A 19736-nucleotide genomic window follows, 5' to 3' on the forward strand; every position below is an offset into this window, starting at 1 on the left:
ATTGGATTTTCCAGGCAGGCCATCGCACCGTTTACAACAAAGTTGGATCTCCAGTTAAATATGCTTCGTAATTTGAACCCACTACGGCTCTGCCATGGCACGCGTTAAGCCACTAAAATTTTTGAAAAACGTTGTCGATCATTTTGAATGATAAGTGCTAAGGAAAACATGCTTTACCACCACGAATTCCTAATATAATTTCGACAGATGTACCAATGGAATTCAAAAGGCTTCATTTTCCCAATAGATTGGCATACGCAATGACAGTCAAAAAAGTCTCAAGGCCAAACGATATCTGTTTGCGGCTTTGATTTGGGTACACCGTGTTTTTCACATGGACAGTTATACGTGGCATACTCTCGCGTGGGCAAACCATCCAGTTTGTTTGTTTTGGCTTAAGATGAACTCACTGAAAATATTGTGCGCTCCATTGCACTAATAGTCTGAAAATGTATATTTTTTAACTGTTACAATGAAAGAAAAAATTGGTTGCGGTATCCAAGAGTTGGATCCCACATCCAATTTTAATGGTTGCTATGGCCTCATCTATTTAGTTGGATGAGGAAGCCATTTTAAATGGCTGTATAAGAGATGGTTGTGACAACCAACTCTTTGGATACCGCAGCCAGCGTCGTTGGGTCTTCTGTAAATTTATATTGGATGCCACAACCTTGCAAAATTGTTGCCGTAGCGTTTAATGAATGGGTAATATTTCAATGGATATTAATATTAATAGTGTCACCATTTGAAAGTAACATTATAATATCCTTTCGTGGTATATTTCCGCCACTTCCGACGAACATTAGAGTTAGAAAATGCATTTTTTAAATAAAATATTTATTTCCAGTAAATTTTGAGGTTCATAATTTTCACTGCGACTTGTTACCTTGAAGACTTCCTCACCTCGGATCACTATCATGTGGAATTGAATGCCATAGATAATGCAAATAGGTTAAATGATATAAGAAAGCAGTGGTCTTTTATAAAACGTATTTATTAAAAAATGAAGCAACATTTTAAGAAGAAACAAACTTTCAGTTGAAAACTTTTTTTTACACAATATCTGAAGGCTGCATACAATTCTGCTGCTATAGTCCGGCATTATCACATAAATTACTGGCTGAAAAGGTTTTAAGTTTTCGACATTGATGGAGTTTACTATAATGGTTTCAAGAACTTCATAAACATCAAAAATTTGTCGAAATCCAAGGTGTACAAAGCTTCGTAGACGAAACACTCAATCATTTTCGTTGGAAATTATTCTGCCCACTTTTCCAAATTCAGGAAGGCTGAAATCGTCGAAACCAACTGCAACACATTTTCCACTTCGGTAACGAGTGAACTTCCTCCTCACCCAAGGCACCTCAAGGCAAGTTGACACAAACTCACGGGGAATTTTCCTATAAGTTCACAGTGTCCATCAACACCTCACAATCTTCCACTAAGGAACTGGAATAAGTATATAAAAAATTTACATAATTAAACTTGCCTTTATGATTATTCGTTATACTCTTTTGCAATTAGTTACCAACGTTTTACATGAAAAGGAAGCTACTTCCTACTCATAACTTAAGCTATTTATACAGTACATAAATCAGCCGTAACTTCTTGACATGTAAACATCAAGAATAGCTAGATCAGGAGAAAAATTATTTTAAAAATTCTGTGGTATGTTACACCTTGCAATATGGATACTATTGTTATAGGTCTATATGTCATCGATTTGAGTTCTAAATTTCGTGATACACAGCTCTACATTGCAGTTCATACGCATTGTAACGTTTGATATTATGTTTATGTTTTGATTTCTATTATTTATTTGATGTTTATGTTTGGATTGTTGCCAATGAGTCGTTGAAAAGAGAGAGGGAATTGTTGAGAGGGAAGCCATTTAAATATGACCTGGAAGGAAGGAGAGGAGAAAAAGAAATTGTGATATGAAATGAATAAAGAGGTCTCTGGAAAAAGCTAGTGTCTGCTTTTACACTTTGATATTATATGCATTTAGGTTAGTGTCCTTCGCATAATTAGTGCATAAGTATCTGCATTTATACTTGTACAGTGGAACTCAGGTTATCCGGTGTGCATGAAATTGCAATCCAATCCAATTGAAATTGAAATCTAATGGAAAACTACTTGAAACTTTTCATCAATGGATTAAATGAGAATACAAACATTTCATTCAGTAAAAGTGATGTTGTAATACACATGTATTAAGTTAAAATGCATTCATCTATTTAGTAACGAAATGTATAATTCATATGTAGTCATCAAAATTGACCGGAAGTATTTTCGAAAAAAACGTATGGGCTGAAAAATACAATATCCAACCTAAGGATAATATCAACCCCCAAGATAAAATCTTGAATGGTGAAATAAAATAAGAGTTACGCATAATAACGAAACACAATAGGCAAGCTTACCGGTAAATTTTTCCTGGAGAAGGTCCAGGCCCAATGCATCAAGAAAATCCTTAGCTTGGTCATCCTCTCGTATTAAAGTGCTCTAAGATATAAAAAAAAGTATTAAAATTGGCATTGAATGGCAATATTTTCTCACTTGCAAGAGCAAACTTAAAAGCTATTTACTTACCACAAAGCACGCCAAACATGTTCACTTACGAGTTGTTTCTTATAAGAACTGTTTGGGAGACCGTCGCTATAGTGATGACTGACGCACAAGCGATAATAGTCGCCTTATCCATCGAGTTGGCTGTGGGATCCAACTATTGGATGAGGGATATGTTCGAGATTGGTGTGGGGACCAACACTTGGACACTACAACCAAATTATGATTGTCCAATTTAATTAGATATACCACCTAATCGCTTTGGCTGCCGTGTCTGTTGCAGTGGATACTGCATCCAACTTTCACTTATCCAATTAAAACTGGATGTCTCATCCAATCCTTTTTTTGAGTGCACATTTGACGTCTAGATATGAATAATTTTTATTTTCTTGAACTCATAAATAAAGACTGATTAGGGTCACATTGATTGCTATGGAAGAAAATTCACCAGCACCGGAAATCGAACCATTTACCTTTTATTTTTGACATCTAGCATCGTATGCCTCGGTAAAGTTGCTCCACCAATGAGGGAACCTGGACAGCGAAGTGGTGTGCGCTGTGGCCAGAAAAGCCGAACTGGGGATCCGAGCCATGCTAAGCTTAGCCGAACTATGAAATTCGGTCTTTGGATCGATTCTCGGTCAAGGGAAATTTTCTCTAGAGGTATTACATATGGAATCAAATGGTAGGTTTGAAAAATACCAATTGCGAAAAGTCTGTGGAATATACAAAGCTTGTTTATTTCACTGAATCATACAGTTTCAACGTGTATAGCCTCAAACTTCATGTTATTCAGTTCACATGGCTTAGAATCCATTCTCTGTGGTAACTTACTCTCGTGTAACCATCTGGTCCAACGTCACATCCCTTCGCGTTCCCAAATGATAATAATCCAATCAAAAGATTTGGACCTTCTCTGTTGAAATCCTTATAAAGTGGTCCACCACCATCACCCTAAAGTAGAAAGGAAAAAAAATTCTATCTGAGAAGGAAAAATATTTCAAATGTACACAAAAAATAAAACAGATCCTTTTATTGTTTCATTACATGCCCTTAAAACGTAAATATTTAAAAATATTTGCCTCCTATATATCTGTGTAAATAAAAAAGCGAAGTAATGTTCTGGTTTGACAATTTTAAAATATCATCATCAATTGCCCTTCGCTGGCAGGTCCCAAACACCAAAGTGGTGTCCACCTCATTCTGTCTGAGACATTCCATTGTGGTTTCCCTATAGCTTCTTCATTACCTTAATGCGACTGCTATCTTCAGCCTTCTTCCTCCTCTTTTCTTTTCTCTTTCCACTTTTCCCTCGATTACTGTATTTAAAATCCCCTTCCCTCTTAAAATATGCCAGATTCAATTGCTCTTTCTCTTCATTACAGTTTTTAATAATTTCCTTTCCTCTCCAACTCTCCCCAGCACCTTCTTATTCCTCACTTCAGGGACCCACTTCAATCTCTCTCATATTTTCCACACCAACATTTCAAAAGCGTTGGGAGCGTTCCTTTTCCTATCTCTTCTTCCCAAGGTCCGCGTTTAACATCCATATAACGCAACACTCAACTCGTAGCATTTCACTATTATCTTCCTCGTCCCTAAATTCATACTGCTACATAGTACCTTCTTCTCTTCTTATTAAATGCTATCTTTACCATAGCTATTCTCGTCTTTATCTCTCTCACTCCTCCAGTCTTCAGTCGGCACGCTTCCTAAATATCTATCTTCCTTCTGACTTACTGTATCTTTTCCTCATTGATCACAGCATTCACGTTTCCGCCATCATTTACTCTCATAACTTTCGTGTCCACATCATTTTATTTCATTCCTTCCTCTGAATCGTATTATTCTTTGAAGGGCCCGTTTGTAGTCGGCAAGAATCCCCATGTCCTCGGACAACCTGATGAATTTTATCTCATGTCCTCCTATCACTATCCCTTTTTAACTTTTCATGGTTTTGATGACCATCTCCTCTATATATTAAATAGGGTGGGTGAAAGGCAGCAGCCCTGCATTACCCCCCTGCCCAGAAATATATTAAAATATATAAAAACAAAAAAATGGAAGGATCTCTCTAAGACTTTCCTACCTTGTAAGGTAGGCTTTACTGCAATTACATTTTTATTCCATTGCAAAATTTTGAAGGTAAAATTGATGTTCTTACATCGCATCCTCCTTGACCCGAATCACCGCGTGTGCAAATAATGCCGTCTGTAATACTGCTTCCGTAGACACTTCTGCAATCATCATTGGATATTACAGTCACAGGAGCATACTGCAGTACCTCAGATTCTGATCCACCTAAAAAATATAATTTAATCACTTTACATTCAAACTGAATATCTTAATTCTATTTATTATCATTCGTTACCGATGCAGGAAATCAGGGTGCATTTAATATGAATTCGCTAAGCTTAAAGGTGGAGGACTACTTGGATGGTTGTAATGTCGCATTCTTTAGTACTGATTAGCGTGGCTAACTGGCGGTAATGAACTGCTGCCGAAACTATTGTCGCTCAATATGTCCGTTACTCCGCTATGATATACATGTTCCCCTGAAAAATATATTTACTCCATTGTTGTAGATTTTTCCATGACAATTGAGCTTTAGAAACAATTTTTATGTTCGAAATTTAATGTATTCTTATTGCTGATAGCTCGCTCTAGTTCCTGAATAATTTACTCATCTAACGAAATTAACCTTACATTCGAAAAAGGTATAAAAAAATTATATTGTGTATTTTTTAATTAGTATTTCCAATTTACTCTCCTTCTAGCTCTATAAATTTTTTCACGCGTTTTTACAACAATTATAAGCCGTTAAAAAAGTAGAGCTTTTAGATAGCCTCAAAATAGGCAATAATTTGGGTAATGACCTCTTCTTTAGACATAAAACTTTGCCTGTAAGCTATTTATTCAGATTTTGAAATAGTAAAAAGTTATTGGAGATAAAATGTAGTAAATGCACTGAATTTTTTAATGATTGAAACTTTAATTCCGTAATTTTGGCTATTGTAACTAAACAGATGAACAACCGTACATTGTCTTGCTGAAGAAAGAACGTTTTCTGCTCCAAATAAGGACGCTTTTCTTGATTTCTGTCATTAACCGGTCCAATAGCAATTTATAATACTCTTTTGTTATCGTTTTTTCCTTTACCCCGTAATCGATGTGGATTATTCTGCATGCATCACAAAATATCGTTACCATGACCCTAACGGCCCATTTCACCATTTTCGCCTGTTTCGGAGCACTTTCATCTTAAAAATTACATTTTTCACCGGTTATTTTGTCTTTGAAGTGTAGGGATGAGCCCATACTTCATCAAAAGTTGTGTATCGACGCGGAAAATCCTGAGGATTGCGGCTGAAAGGCGCCAAAACAGCCTCAGCGTTGACGACACGATTTCATTTATTCTACACTGTGACCAGTGGCGTAACTAGGAAAATTCTTTGGGGGAGATAAGAGGGCTTTATGGGGGATGAGAGGGCTTTAGGGGGGTGAGTGGGGTTAGTGGGGGTTACTACCCGCAGGAAACGGGGAGTTCGAGAAAATATTTGAAAAAAAAATGCCTGAAAATGCATTTTACATTATTTTGGCACTTAAATGTTAACTTTAAGCAGGTGCAGATTTTATAAATCAAATCCAGACAAGATTTTGGAATATTTTTTTGATTTCTCTAAGGCTTTGGGGTGGGGGGAAATATCCCCTCTTTTCCCCCCCCACCCCATAGTTACGCCACTGACTGTGGCCAAATGTGGCAGCGATCTTGACGAGGTTTTTTTCACACCAAAATTATCGTGCAAAATTAAAGAAATTGCGCACTGCGATAAGCCTGTGGTCTTACATATTAACGCACTTCGTTTCGTCTATCACTGCCTTCGATTCGTTTTTCAGCCGCAAGACCTTATTTTAAAGGGCACAGCCGGATAAAGAGGGTGAAAAGTCCCCCCTCCGGGATTTTTCCCGTACTTGGGGTATGCAATTTAGGATCAAATTGGACAAACCTCCCCACATTTCCAACCTGCTAGAGGCCCACCAGGGCCGGCTAGATCGAAAATACGATTTTCACTCTTTTTTTAATATCTCGGTCAAAAAGGCATATTTTTTGATGTTGTTTGCGGCATTTGAAACCTTATTTAATGGAGCAGATTTCCAATTGTTTTCAAGAACTTTGAGCGGGACAAGATGATATTGCGTTGATTTGAAAATTTCTAACGCATGTTTTTATAAAATATGTTTGCGAGGGCCAAAAAGAAAAAACGTTTTATGGAGGTGTTTTTTAAAACCTTTCGGCTGACGTATTGAAAAAATAATTTTTAGGTGGTGGAACATCGCGAAAAAATGCGATTGAAAATATGCGATTTTGGCCATTTGCCTCTATGCTCTGGCCCTCCATAACACCCCTTTTGATATATTATAGTATTATACCGATTAAGGCGCCCTCCACAGGATCAGAATTGTATGTATACTGGTGCCGAAAATGGCTTCTCTGCCCTTGAAAACACCCGAGTATGCTAAAAAGAATTTCCCGGCCTACAACCCCCTCCGTCACTCCTTTCAAACGTTAGAATTGGTTTGATTTTACCGTAATAAACGCACCATGATAATTTATTGAACTTCCTCAATATCCTCCTTATCAGATATAAATTTATTGAAATTACTTCACCTATGCTAAACCATTGGGATTTAATCATAAGTTAATTATAGCTGTTTGCTGAAATAAAAAAAAATAATGGGTTTCAACTTTTTTCCAGTTGGCATACAAATAAAAAAAATCTGGTGAACAGTATCTAGCCAAACAGATGAATTTTCGGTGAATTTTCACTATATATTTTTATATTGACTCCAGGATGTCAATGAAAATTGGTCTAGAAAGGTTATTCGTCGCCCCCATCATTAAAGGTTATTTGTCATTGATGCTTGTTATTATAATGGCCGTCAAAACAATTCTAGTTAAAATTACGGCCGGTCTTTCGATTTTATCTTGGTACTGCCCCTTGGATAAATAATAAATTGCTGCTACTATATGAGCGCAACACCGTATTCTTCTATTTCCATTACCACAATCACAGCAATATGTCAATATGCTGCCTCATACGATGCCATTTGCTGTAAGTATATTCTAAATAAAAATTACCTACCCGTCTTAATTTAGCCACGAATCACAATTGATTCAATTCTTAAGTCGTTAACTGAGCTCGCTTGCCTTTCAACTTCGGCATCAGCACACTGAACTCTAAATCATCTTCTAAATATGACACAACATCCCGAAAGCCTCTATCCAGAATCCAAAATGTCACACTTTTTCATGAAACTTTTCATTGGATATGCCGATTGCAAGATTGATTTTAGAGAATCGGCGTCATTTTTGATTGGCCAAAAAAGGTCCGGGCATATGAACCATAATCCATCAAGGGTAAAAATAGGGAATGGTTACAAAGGGGAACTAGTACTGTTCATGTGTCCGGTTTGAAGCTTGAGCAGAAAAACTATCAGCCCTTGACTAACTGACCTAACATCCGAATTTCTCGTCGACGTTACTCTATTACTTGGTCCCAAGGCAAACCAGTAAAAGTTCGCGGACAATCAGTTGTCTGGAAAATTCAAGTCACAATGTTTCACCGTCAAACTGCGGTTAGATAAATATGCCACTTTGTCCACAAATAGACTAATTTTAGATACATGCAAGGAAATAATTATGCAATAGATACGGAAAGTGGTAATTTCATAGGTAAAAACCGCTTATCATGTAGATAATCCTTACACACCACATTTTTGAAAGGAATGATCAACCTTCTTTCACCTGCAATCTAGCTTCTACGGTAACAGGATGGAGGTAATTTGTAGCGGTATATCCACAAATGAGACAGCATTTGTGCGTAGATACAACGCGGGGAAAACTCAAATCGAGCTCATTTTCTTAATCTATATTCTGAAATTCCGGCGGTTTTTGGAGGCCCTGAAACCATTTTCGGCACCAGTACACATACAATTCTGTTCCTGTGGTGTGCGCCTTAATCGGTAGAATACTATAATATATAAAAAGGGGTGTTATGGAGGGCAAGAGCATAGAGCCAAATGGCCAAAAGTGCATATTTTTAATCGCATTTTTTCGCGATGTTCCACCCCAACCAAAATTAACCCAAAGAGCTGCAACACAAACATAGATGTGCGATAAACTTAATGCAACCTGCAGGGCTATTCAGTAACTCTTTACGCGGTCGCGAAGACGAAAGATTCCGTTTACGTGGTTACGCCGCGTAAACATTCGAAGACGCGTAATTTGCTATTCAGTAAGCTTCACGAAAACATTTTCGTGCCTTCCCCTCCGCGGTAGTGGGGAAGTCGAAGATACCCGAAGTTTTCCTGCAATACGTCACTGCGAGCCAATCAGAGAAAATCGGCATGCAATTGTCCTCGACAAACAAAAATAGAGCGAGATTCAGCTGGTAAATGCAATGCTATTATGAATTATAACGTTGATTAATGAAAAGTATGTTGTACACTTTTAAATATAAGTGAGAGCTCAACGTGTATATTAATGTTGAAGGTGAGTGCGTTGGAAATATGTATGCGATTAACCACCTAAGATTACAGTGAGTAATTGGGATAAAAACTTGTAAATGAGAGGAATTTGGCGTTATTATGCATTTGCTTATGCCAGATTTTAGGTATGCCTTTGCTTTGATGGACCCATTTTAATGATAATACAAGTATTTGAATTGAAGTAGTCAGTTTCGTCATATCGTTTATCGCAGAATTGGCCGGATAATTAGTTATAGGCAATGAAAATAGTAATGTAAACAGTCCTCATGAGTGTGGTAAAATGTTTTGAAAATTATTATCAACCGCAAGCAGGGGCGGATCCAGGATTTTTTTCTGGGAGGGGCACAAGCAAGGCTTTATCCAGGATTTTGTTCTGGGAGGGGCACAAGGATACCTCGTAATACAAAACGAACGCAATGATAATGGGACCGTATTAAAAATCTTGCATATTTTTGAGGGTCTGGGGGGGGCACGTGCCCCCGTGCCCCCCCCCCTGGATCCGCCTATGACCGCAAGCGATGTCCTAAAAATAGTTTGCTTAATTATTGGAAGACTGTAGATAAGAAAGGATAACTTTACGGGATAAGAGCTGGTAACAGGGTGCTAAGAAGACGGAAAATAAGGTGAAGAACTAAACCCCTCAAAATAGATAAAAATAAGAATCTATTTACAACGGACTGCCTATCGTTACGTTGCAACCCTGACTTCAATGTTCACAATTTGTATCCTGGCATTAACATTTAAGAGTTATGGTACTGACGAAATGCGTCTCAACATTTGTCGCTAACGTATATAAGTACACTTAACTTTTTAGAATAGAAGTGACATTAAGTTCATATTTTTATTGAATAAATTCAAATTCTTCATTTTGTAGTGGTTTCAATTTAAGAGATACCTTGGGAATTTTTAAATTATGTACAAAGTCAAGTGAAGGAGTTTATACCTCATAATTTTGGATTCTTAAAAACCAATCACGCTATAATATTATATAGGTAGCAAATTTGCAGCAACTAAAGTCATCAGCACACCTAAAAATATCACTTTCTTACTACCGTTCCCAAGAAAAAGGAAGCACAGCCTGAATGGGTTGACTGAGCCTAACTTAGTTTTCGTTGACAACTCTCGTCGCGTAAACTGAAGCACGAAACTTACGTGGCGAAATGTTCGAAATGGCTTACAGAATAGCAACAATGTGATTTTCGCGATCCCGTCACGAAATCTTTCGTCTTCGCGACCGCGTAAACAGTTACTGAATAGCCCTGCTGGTTTTGATTTCCTTTTCAGAGTTAACTCTTTCACGAACGAGTGTTTGATCATCGCACGAAATCCTCTTTTATCTATTTTTAAAAACAAATTAAAGTTGTTCACTGCAATCGGGAAGAGCAATGAAAGTATGGATACGGTTGACACTTTAACAATTGACTTGTCACGTATGCTGCTTTCTGGTTGACAATATTTTTTTACACTAAGAGAGCAATTTCTCTGAGATTCTAAGGACTATTGAACGACCCTCGTAGAACGAGGAATAGACTTACCCGCATAAGAAGAACCCCATCCACTAAGCCACGCTGGTTCGTTGACGTATGTATCGTCATTTGTTGGAAGCAGAGCCGGAGAAATGTAGTCTGGAAAGAGATGAAAATTTTTTGAATGGTAAAGTTCCTTTCATCAACTAACGGTTGAAAACTATCTTGCGACAACGTTCCATGCCACGGGATTTAGCATATGACGAATGATACGACGAATAATAATCGTGAACTAGTTTCGATGCATTCATACATATAACAGTAAAGTTTGAGTCAATATTAAAGTGGACATATACTACATCCTTTGCATATTTCGTATTACGTCGTTGTTTTCCTTAAAATCTCGCCTCAAATTGTTGATTTCATATGTAATTATTATTTAAATGGCTCACAATTACACAATTGTTGTCTTTAAACTTAAGATACCTTTATAGTAGATAATTGCATAGAGTAGGTGTTAATTTGTATAGTTAAGAAAAAGCGCGTATTTTGGAAATCACACATATATAAGAATTACTCAGTTTTCGGAGTTATCTACTTCTTATACATACCATTAAAGCGGAGTTTCTCTGACAGCTTCAGAAAGGCAATATCATTGGATAGTTCTCTGAATCATATCCTCCGTGGATAATGAGATAATATACTCAAATAAATTGCTGTGAGGAAAAATTCCCCTGGATCGGGAATCGAACCACTGACCTTTGTCTTTCCGGGCTACGCTGTCCAGGTTCCTGAACTAGTTAGTCCGATGACCCTCGGTACAATTGCAATGGGATCTCAGGAACCTGGTTTGCGTAAATAAATCTCTCAGCTTTCGTAGTTATTAACTTTATAAAGTTACTACTTATACATACCATTAAAATGGAGTTGCTGTGACAGCTTCAGCAAGGCAATATCATTGGCTACTGCATTTGGATCGAATCCATCGTGAATAATGGCCTCTACAGATTGTACAACAACTCGCGAGCTCTCATCCCCGCGAAGCTTTACAACGCCCGCGTAGATGGTGAACAGCTTCCCCCTGAAAAATTCACAAGTGAAATAAAATTTTCAAATGAAATCGCTGCCATGAATTCCAAATTTATAGAAAGCAATATCCTCATTGAATGCAGTAAAAAATCGAATTTACACGATAATTTTGTGCTACTCTGAAACTCGTATTTGGTTTGATACAATCTGTTTATAAGTTTTTTCTTATCTCGTATATACCCTGCCTTGGAATTGTTATCTGTGAGCGTACACGTCAAATAAGTAAAAAATACCATTTAAGTGGAACTCCTCTGACAGCTTCAGTAAGGCAATGTGATTGGTTAAATGGTCAGGATTGTTTTTTATATGGCCTAGTGGTCTTTCTTCATTTTTTGAGTGCCACAGTTTCATCTAAATTTGCGATTATCTCACTTACCTACGAAAACTGGGGCTATCGTCAAACTTTAAGTCATTCGTATGTATTCCATATAATAATGTAAGATATATGAGGAGTTATAGCAACGCTGCCTGGTAAATTATCTCCAAGGTTAGAATTGCCTCTACGGCAAAATCGATGCTACTACGGGAATCAACCCTTTTCAAGTAATTTCTTCTTGACATTTTCACAAAATTCGACTCACCCTACTGCACATTGAGCCGCTGTTACCACATATGAAGGATGAATGATTACGCCTCCACAGAATACTGACGCATCAGAGTCCACAGAAACCTGGAATGGAATTTGCCCCAATGTAGCTGTAAAACCACCAGCAATCTTTGGCTGGGCTTTTTCGTGCCCTGAAATATGATAATACACATATTAGAAAGCTGATAGCAAAGGCACAATTTTTAATCAGTGTGTATGAATATATAATCATAGTTATACTATTGGTTAGTAAACCACGTTGATTTTGGACATTTGGATTTTTTTGATTTTGTAAGTGCTAAAATGTTCTGCCGTGTAAATTAACTGGATAAATAAGTTTCAGGCAGGGTAAAAAGTAAACAATAATGGAAAATGAATTGCGTACCCTGTTTTTTCATTTTTATTCTAAGAGCTAATTATGATACCCGGCTAAAAGTAGCCAATCCGTATCAATATTACACGCTTGTTTTCCTTCCCAAAACTATAAATAGCATCTTTCCTGGATATTTTCAAAAAAAAAAAACAAATTAAAATACAACGATTTTCCCCAAAATGCCGTTATTACAATAACAACAGCAGTCTCGCGTTGAGCGATACTTGGGGGCCAATGCTGAAAACTATGAAGTCATCGGAGGCCGAAAATCGGCGCCATCCAATAGGAAGACCCTTACACAAGGATAAAATAATTAATAAAATGGACACTCTCAACCGGCAGGAAACCCGAAAAATGTCGAGAGAAATCCCGAGAAATCTATTTCACCTAAATTATTTATCTAAATTGATGGCCTTCTGAATGAACTCTCTCCTTAGACGAAACCAGCCCCAAACTTCCTAGCTGTGGTCTTGCCTATCACTTGCACTAATTAAAATATGTAGGAAGCGATGAGTGACATTTTAAGAACAAGGCTGTCAGGAAACAATAAAACTCTACTAGTTCCGTTGTAATTTATTCACAATCGACGGGTTTCACCTTCTGGCCAGAAGTTGATACGCTGTATAGAAACCGGTCATTAAGGAGTTCCATCAAGTAACGCCTCAAAACATTGCATTTATTAGATCAAGGAATCAAGATGAATGGAGAATAAATAGCCATGCTATGATTCGCAGACATTGGACTATGTACAGTACTCCATGAATAAAACTGAATAAGTGTTTCAGGAATACAATGCGAAAAAGAACAAAGCACTGAGAGAACAGGTTTGGATGTTACACCCTAAACCCTTTTTGGCGGGGAGGTTTGTATGCGCCATCAAGAATGATACGATGTGAGAACTAAAATATTGGATGTGAGAACCAAAGGCAAAGATTGTCCAACCGAACACGTCTTGCCAATGTCCTTTGGATGGGAGACGCAAAGTTATAGTTGGTGCAATTTGCCAGTTTTGGTATGAAATCTTAATCTTTCCAAGTAGCCTTCCGCGGAGATTATGATGATATTTAGTGATTTTTCCGGGTATTATTCCGCGTTTATCCATTTTGTAAGACAATATTTCGTCAACGTTCCAGTTTGGCTTCCTCAGGTCCACTGAAGTGTCGATGCTCAAGCATTAAGTGATGCGCCGCAGGCGCGTTCCCGCTGTCCCGGCGAAACCAGTTCACCCTAACCAGCCAGATAATATTTGTACGATTTTTTTGCGCATTTGTTTATTTTGTGGGTGTATTGTTTTGTTTCAAATATTCATATTAATTTTAGGATAATATATATATTTTTTTAAATTCGTTAAATTGACAATATGTTTGATTACGTTTGGAATAAAGTTTACATTGGAGTATTAATATATTTACAATTTGGCAATAGTATTAATGATACATTATATTTATTATTTTAATATTTATTTTCCGTTATTAGTTTCTTTGAATAATATGTATTTTTTGATTGATTACATGTTTTTTTTATTCTTTTGATGTACATATTTCTTTTTTTGTTGATATAATTTTTTTGTTATTGTTATTATTTTTTTCCATTCTTTTTAAGTATTTTATTATTTTTTAAATCATTTTTGTATGCTTTATTTTCATTTTTTATCATTTCTTTTTTGATCGTTTTTTCATTTGTTTTTTTAAACATTTTTTTACGTTAATTTTTATTTGAACACTTTGTACTAGGAAATAGACAATTGTAATACCTTCTTACATTGAGAAATTTATAATACCTTTTAACGATAGTGACTATATCTACAAGAAAGGAAGACATAGGATATACTCATAGCCGAGTTATTTGTTGAGGCAGTTTGTATGTGGTGGGGATTGCTGGATCATAATCCCATATGCCTGTGAGTGATGTGTTTTGGGTTACCCCGAGCCTGGACTTGAAATTGTTTGCTAGTTTAGAAATAAACTGATTTACGTTGGGAAGCTTGCGTGTTGTCAGCACGTCTGCTATTTGGACAAATCTGGTTAGGTTAAGGAGTAGGCGTAGGGATTTGCTTTTGGAATATTTCCAATTTACGTCTTATAGTTTGCGATAGTGCAAATATCTCGCAGCCGTATAGAAGGGTGGGTCTAATGGTGGATGTGTACAGTTTGACTCTGCTGTTGTGGGAGAAAGGTGAGGTTTTGGAGCATAGTGCGGCAATTGCCTGTCTAACTCCTACAGCCTTGCCGGTACAGTAGCGTAAGTGAGGTTTGTAGGACAGCTTTTCGTCTAGCAGAGCTCCTAGGAATTTGTGGGTGGGCGCTCTTGGTATTCGAGTTTTGTTTATGAAGGGTGATGTCTGTGGTGTAAATTTGCGTCTTTGTGAAAAGTTTATATGTGTACTTTTGGTGGCGTTGATTTTTATTTTCCATGTATTTGTCCATTTGTTGATGAGTCTTTAAGTGAGTGTTGAGTTTGTTTATGTTGGTGTCTCCCCGCCGTGACGTCGCTGCTATAGCGGTGTCATCAGCGTACATGTGTAGTGAAGTGTTTGATGTGTGTGGCATGTCGTTTACGTATAGTGTGTATAGCAGCGGACTAAGTATCGATCCTTGCGGAACACCTGCCTCCATTGGCCTTAGGGATGAATGAGGTTTGGTTTCGGCGACTAAGAATTGCCTTTTGAGAAGGTATTAATGAATATAATGTCAGGAAGGGGGAATTTTAGTTGATTGAGTTTGAATAGAAGGCCTTTATGTAGAAAGTTATTCATTATATACACCCCGTTTGCCGCCTTTTTTGTGGAGGTATGCCCTGATTGGTCAGGATCTTTGAAGACCCTTTTCCACGTGCTGGCGAGATTGTAGCCACCTTCACGGTTTAAGTTCTTTGTTGTTTTGGCTATTTCAACTGCCTCCCTGATTATTCTCGGGTAGTAGCGGCCTTCTTTGTTCAATAGAGTCGCGTTGTCAAAGTCAATATTGTGTGTCGGTCCACTCCATTGGTGTTCCGCCACCGCTGACTGGGTGAAATTTCTATTTTTTACGGCCCTTCTGTGCTCTTGGACTCGGCATTTCAGTGCTCGTGATGTTTGGCCGATGTAGGAATCACCGCAGCTGCATTTAATCTGGTATACTCCTCCACAATGTCTTTAGGGTGGTGTTCTTTCGTGTTGACGAGGATATTCGACATCTTGGTGACGCATTTGAATCTGGTCATGATGTTGTGTTACTGGAGGGCTCTCGCGATCTTTTCCGTGGTACCGGCGACGTAAGGTAGGATAGCGTGAGCTCTCGACTTTTCTGTAGTAGGGCTCTCTTCATTAATCCTTTTCGGGGGCCATCAGCGACTGCTTACGTTCCATTTCGTGGAAAATCTTCAAGATATTTTCTCATCGGAAGCTGTTCATCTGGAAAGTTTCCATTAAATGTCGCTTTTCTTTTTCGATGGAGGCAGCGTCTAAGAGGGAGCATGCTCGGTGGAACAATGTTTTAATTACTCCGAATTTCTGTTGTGGGTGGTGATGGGAGTCTGCATGGAGATATCGGTCCGTGCGGGTCTTTTTACGAAAAACGGAGTGCCCCCAAGTCCCATCTCCTTTCTTCTCGACCAGTACGTCTAGAAAAGGTAGGCGGTTGTCCGTTTCCGTCTCCATGGTAAATGTTATGGCAGCATTTTGTGCTTTCAGGTGGTGCAAGAACTTCTGAAGTTCATCTTTTCCGTGGGGCCATATCACAAATGTGTCATCTACGTACCTCACACAGAGTTTTAGCTTTTTGTTGAAGGACTGCAAGGCTTTCCGTTCAAAATCTTCCATGAAAAGATTGGCGATTACCGGGGAGAGTGGGGACCCTATTGCAGCACCATTTATTTGCCTGTAAAATCTTCCGTTCCACGTGAAGTAGGAGTTTCTCAGAAAAAATTCCACCATCTTTGGGATGTCTTCTGGCAGGCCGTCACTTGTGAATGTCTTGATTATCTCCACGGCTTCACCAATTGGGATGTTTGTGAAGAGAGATACTACATCGAAACTTACTAAAATATCATCCTTGCTTATTTTGGCCTTTTTTATAATCTCAATGAAGTGAGCGGATTTCTTCACATGCGTAGACGTCTGACCGGAGAACGGTAAGAGTTGATGGGCCAAATATTAGGCGAGTTTATGAGATGGAGTGTCTATTGCACTCACTATGGGTCGTAGAGGGACACCTTGTAACATTTGAAGTTTTTATCGTGGATATCACGAGAGCACGTGCCGCATCACGCTTAAAGGTTTGAAATTTTGGTATTTTTGGGTGTTTTCCGGACATAAATGAAGATGATGTCATTCTCGGATTATTATATCCCTTTTTTGTCTTCTACAACGACTTGTTAGACCACTCCAGAGTATCACCTCAAATTTCTTTCATTTCGGTCCTTTGGTTCCCGAGATATCGCACCGAGAGTGAACGCGCGCCACCCCAGTCAGACAATTTGGGTGGCTTGCGGGTTGCATATCTCGATATTTGTTGATTATTCTCACCCGTCGTTAAAGCATAAAATTCTCTAGATAAACGTTAGACTTCGGCAATATAGCCTTGAATGCTATATTTATCTCTATTTATAGCCAAAATGGAATTAATAGCAGTGATTTGTTCTTCAAATCTAAATTTTGATTATTGAAAATGATACTGCTGAAAGAGGAGTTAAATTGATAGAGGAGTTTTATAAAATTCTTACGGTGGGCAGCAGTTACGTGGGAAACGAAAAGGAAGTAAAAGTTCATGGAAAAGTCCTCAGAGGAATACCTTGGGACAAGTATCTATAGGACCAGTGGCGCAGCGAGGGGGGATTTTGGGGGATAACCCCCTCCCCCACCCCAGAGCTAAGAAAATTTTTAAGTTTAATACATTTCACTTAATTGGATTAATATTACTTATAGAAAAGTGTAAATATCAATAAAAAAATATCCCTCAGAAGGCCGTAAAACTTACCATCTTTAACCATTTATCTGAAAAATTTTCTAGAGGAGGGTCTCAGCACCACCCGCTTACCCTGGCGAGTATTCCACACCCTCAGACACCCCAGTGTTTTGCGCCTGAAATCCCCCTAGCCTTAATTCCTAGCTGCGCCCCTGTATAGGACAGATATCTACCGATTCGATCGATATATTTTTCTTCCTTATAGGAAAATCTACTAGAATTGGTAGAATATATAGCGTATTGCTTGGTTTCGCTAATAGTAGGGCCCGCCCGCCTTTGTGACGGTGCGGGACTCCTCGTCCCCGCCCTTCCTCCCCCGTCCTTTCCCTGGAGGTATCGTCGGGCTCTCATCGCGGCGATGCCTCCAATCCTTTTTTCCTTTCTGTCCTCCCCCCTTCTGGGCGCAGAGGTGAAAAGCTCGCGCTTATAGACCCTGCCCTAGGAGTGTAACCCGCGAGCCCGCCCCAAGGGTTTCGTTCCACTTGTATAGGACAGATCAAGGAGGATACGATTACCTTAGGGAGGTAAGATAACTAACTTGATATAGTAAGGAATGGAGGTTTGCTCTTAACCAATGTTTGGTTTGCAATACCATTTATGAATACAGCCTTGCTTCCTGAAAATTCGTGCTGCATGTCACCTAATAAATAAATAAATACCTTTTAAAGCTATTTTCCTCTAAGTTCAATACTGAAGGTTTTACGATTATCAGAATTCAAACGCACATTTCACCACGATTGGTGCAAGGTTTGAGGTATTATGGGGGATGAAATATAAAATTATAAAGTAGGCTTTACCATGCTCCAGTCCCCTCAACCGGATGTTTTTCTTTGCGTATACCGCTTGCGATTGTCTGTCGATAGAACGAAGTCGTTGAACGTCAAATGCCTGTGAAGAGAATATCAAATCCCTTTTTAGACGCTTATAAATGTGGCATCGAAGTCTTTGGAGTTGAATATAATGTATGCATCGAGGCAGGATTTGGTGAAAATTCTTATAATTGTTATTACACGACATAGACAAAATTATCCTCTGCATTTATTAAACGATTTACAAATTTAGTTGCATTATTCAAGTATTGACTATGCTATGTTAGAAAACAAAAAGCGTCGTTAGTAAAATAAATTGATTGGAAAAGAATGTTAGTATTTCATATAAAAAACGTTTATGATAGATTTTTCTATTATATATTCAAGTCTTCTGCTCTGTGCATATTTGTATCCATTTGTTGGTCCAACAAGGACAAAGGAAAACTTGTGTCCATTTGTAGATGATTTACATTGACTATTTGCTGGCCTAGATGGAAAGTTAACTCGATCAACCAGTAATTGGCGAAAATGGATGGAAGAATTATCGTTGCTAGCAAATTCTAGGCAGCAAATCTATTTTCCTTTGCAGTATCAGGTAAGGGTTTAGCTGGGATTCAAAAACATAATAAAGATCGTCTGGTTCTGCAAATAATATTTTGACATAAAATTCAATGAACACTATTATAAGAAGAAGGAAAATGTGGTAAATACCTGTACATGGGCACAGATGATCAAGACAACAGCTACTAACAAGGTTTTCATGTCTGAAGTAGAACTATCACTGTGAGTTCACCAAATACGAATAAGGAATGAGGAGTAAGACAAATTATTTACATATATATATATATATATATATACGAAAATTTACCCAGATAATTATCTACGGAAATTGCAAAACTTCGAACGGTATCTTAAAACTCAGTAATCACGCGATCGAAGATTACATTTTGGTGGAGGTATTTCACGAATTAATTCTCATTAAGTACTCTGTTTATCTGCTTTTCATGGGTCCCATTGTAATTGAGATATAAATAATTAATCAAATCGATCTTAATCATGATAATTAGATTAATCCAGTGTCACATTTGGTAAAAAATATGGTCGTACCCGCAAAGACTATAGATAGCCGCGTGAATTTGTTTTTTTTTTTTAGCATTGATAAATTCAGTTTTTCTTGAGTGCTTCATATAAGCAAATTTTAAGTATAAAAATTGCGAAACGCCGAATTGTATCTTGAAACTCTGTTATCAGGAATTCGAAGACTATATTTTGCTAATTATATATTTCGGGGATTACTTCCCTGGAATTAATATGTCTATCTGATGTCAGCGGTTGCCATGTCATTGTATTTGA

General features: G+C 37.9%; 1 protein-coding gene across 3 annotated transcripts; it reads right to left on the reverse strand.

Moving 5' to 3' along the window:
- Positions 1–1410: 1410 nt before the first annotated feature.
- On the reverse strand, positions 1411–19200 carry LOC124173510 (brachyurin-like). 3 transcript variants are annotated; one of them, XM_046552958.1, is made up of 8 exons: positions 19095–19200; positions 18372–18462; positions 12254–12410; positions 11498–11664; positions 10653–10742; positions 4733–4869; positions 2424–2505; positions 1411–1449 (listed from the first exon to the last, which is right to left on the reverse strand). In XM_046552958.1, exons 1-8 carry the CDS (start codon positions 19143–19145, stop codon positions 1442–1444), a joined length of 783 nt encoding a protein of 260 aa, XP_046408914.1. In that variant the 5' UTR covers positions 19146–19200; the 3' UTR covers positions 1411–1441. The 3 variants fall into 3 exon arrangements, with proteins under 3 accessions (XP_046408914.1, XP_046408913.1, XP_046408912.1); XM_046552957.1 differs by lacking the exon at positions 1411–1449 and having other exon boundaries at positions 2329–2505; XM_046552956.1 differs by lacking the exons at positions 1411–1449; positions 2424–2505 and adding an exon at positions 3284–3522.
- Positions 19201–19736: the final 536 nt, after the last annotated feature.

This window comes from Ischnura elegans, unplaced genomic scaffold (genome assembly GCF_921293095.1).
Source record: "Ischnura elegans unplaced genomic scaffold, ioIscEleg1.1, whole genome shotgun sequence".
NCBI classification, from domain to species: domain Eukaryota; kingdom Metazoa; phylum Arthropoda; class Insecta; order Odonata; family Coenagrionidae; genus Ischnura; species Ischnura elegans.

Excerpts from the sequence above, each read along its gene's own strand:
- LOC124173510 (XM_046552957.1), bottom strand. The coding sequence starts at position 19,145 with ATGAAAACCTTGTTAGTAGCTGTTGTCTTGATCATCTGTGCCCATGTA. Across the intron at positions 12,411-18,371 it reads GTTGAGGGGACTGGAGCATG|GGCACGAAAAAGCCCAGCCA; the intron begins GTAAAGCCTACT and ends ATCATATTTCAG. Across the intron at positions 10,743-11,497 it reads ACAGCAACTCCATTTTAATG|ACTACATTTCTCCGGCTCTG; the intron begins GTATGTATAAGT and ends ATCTCTTTCCAG.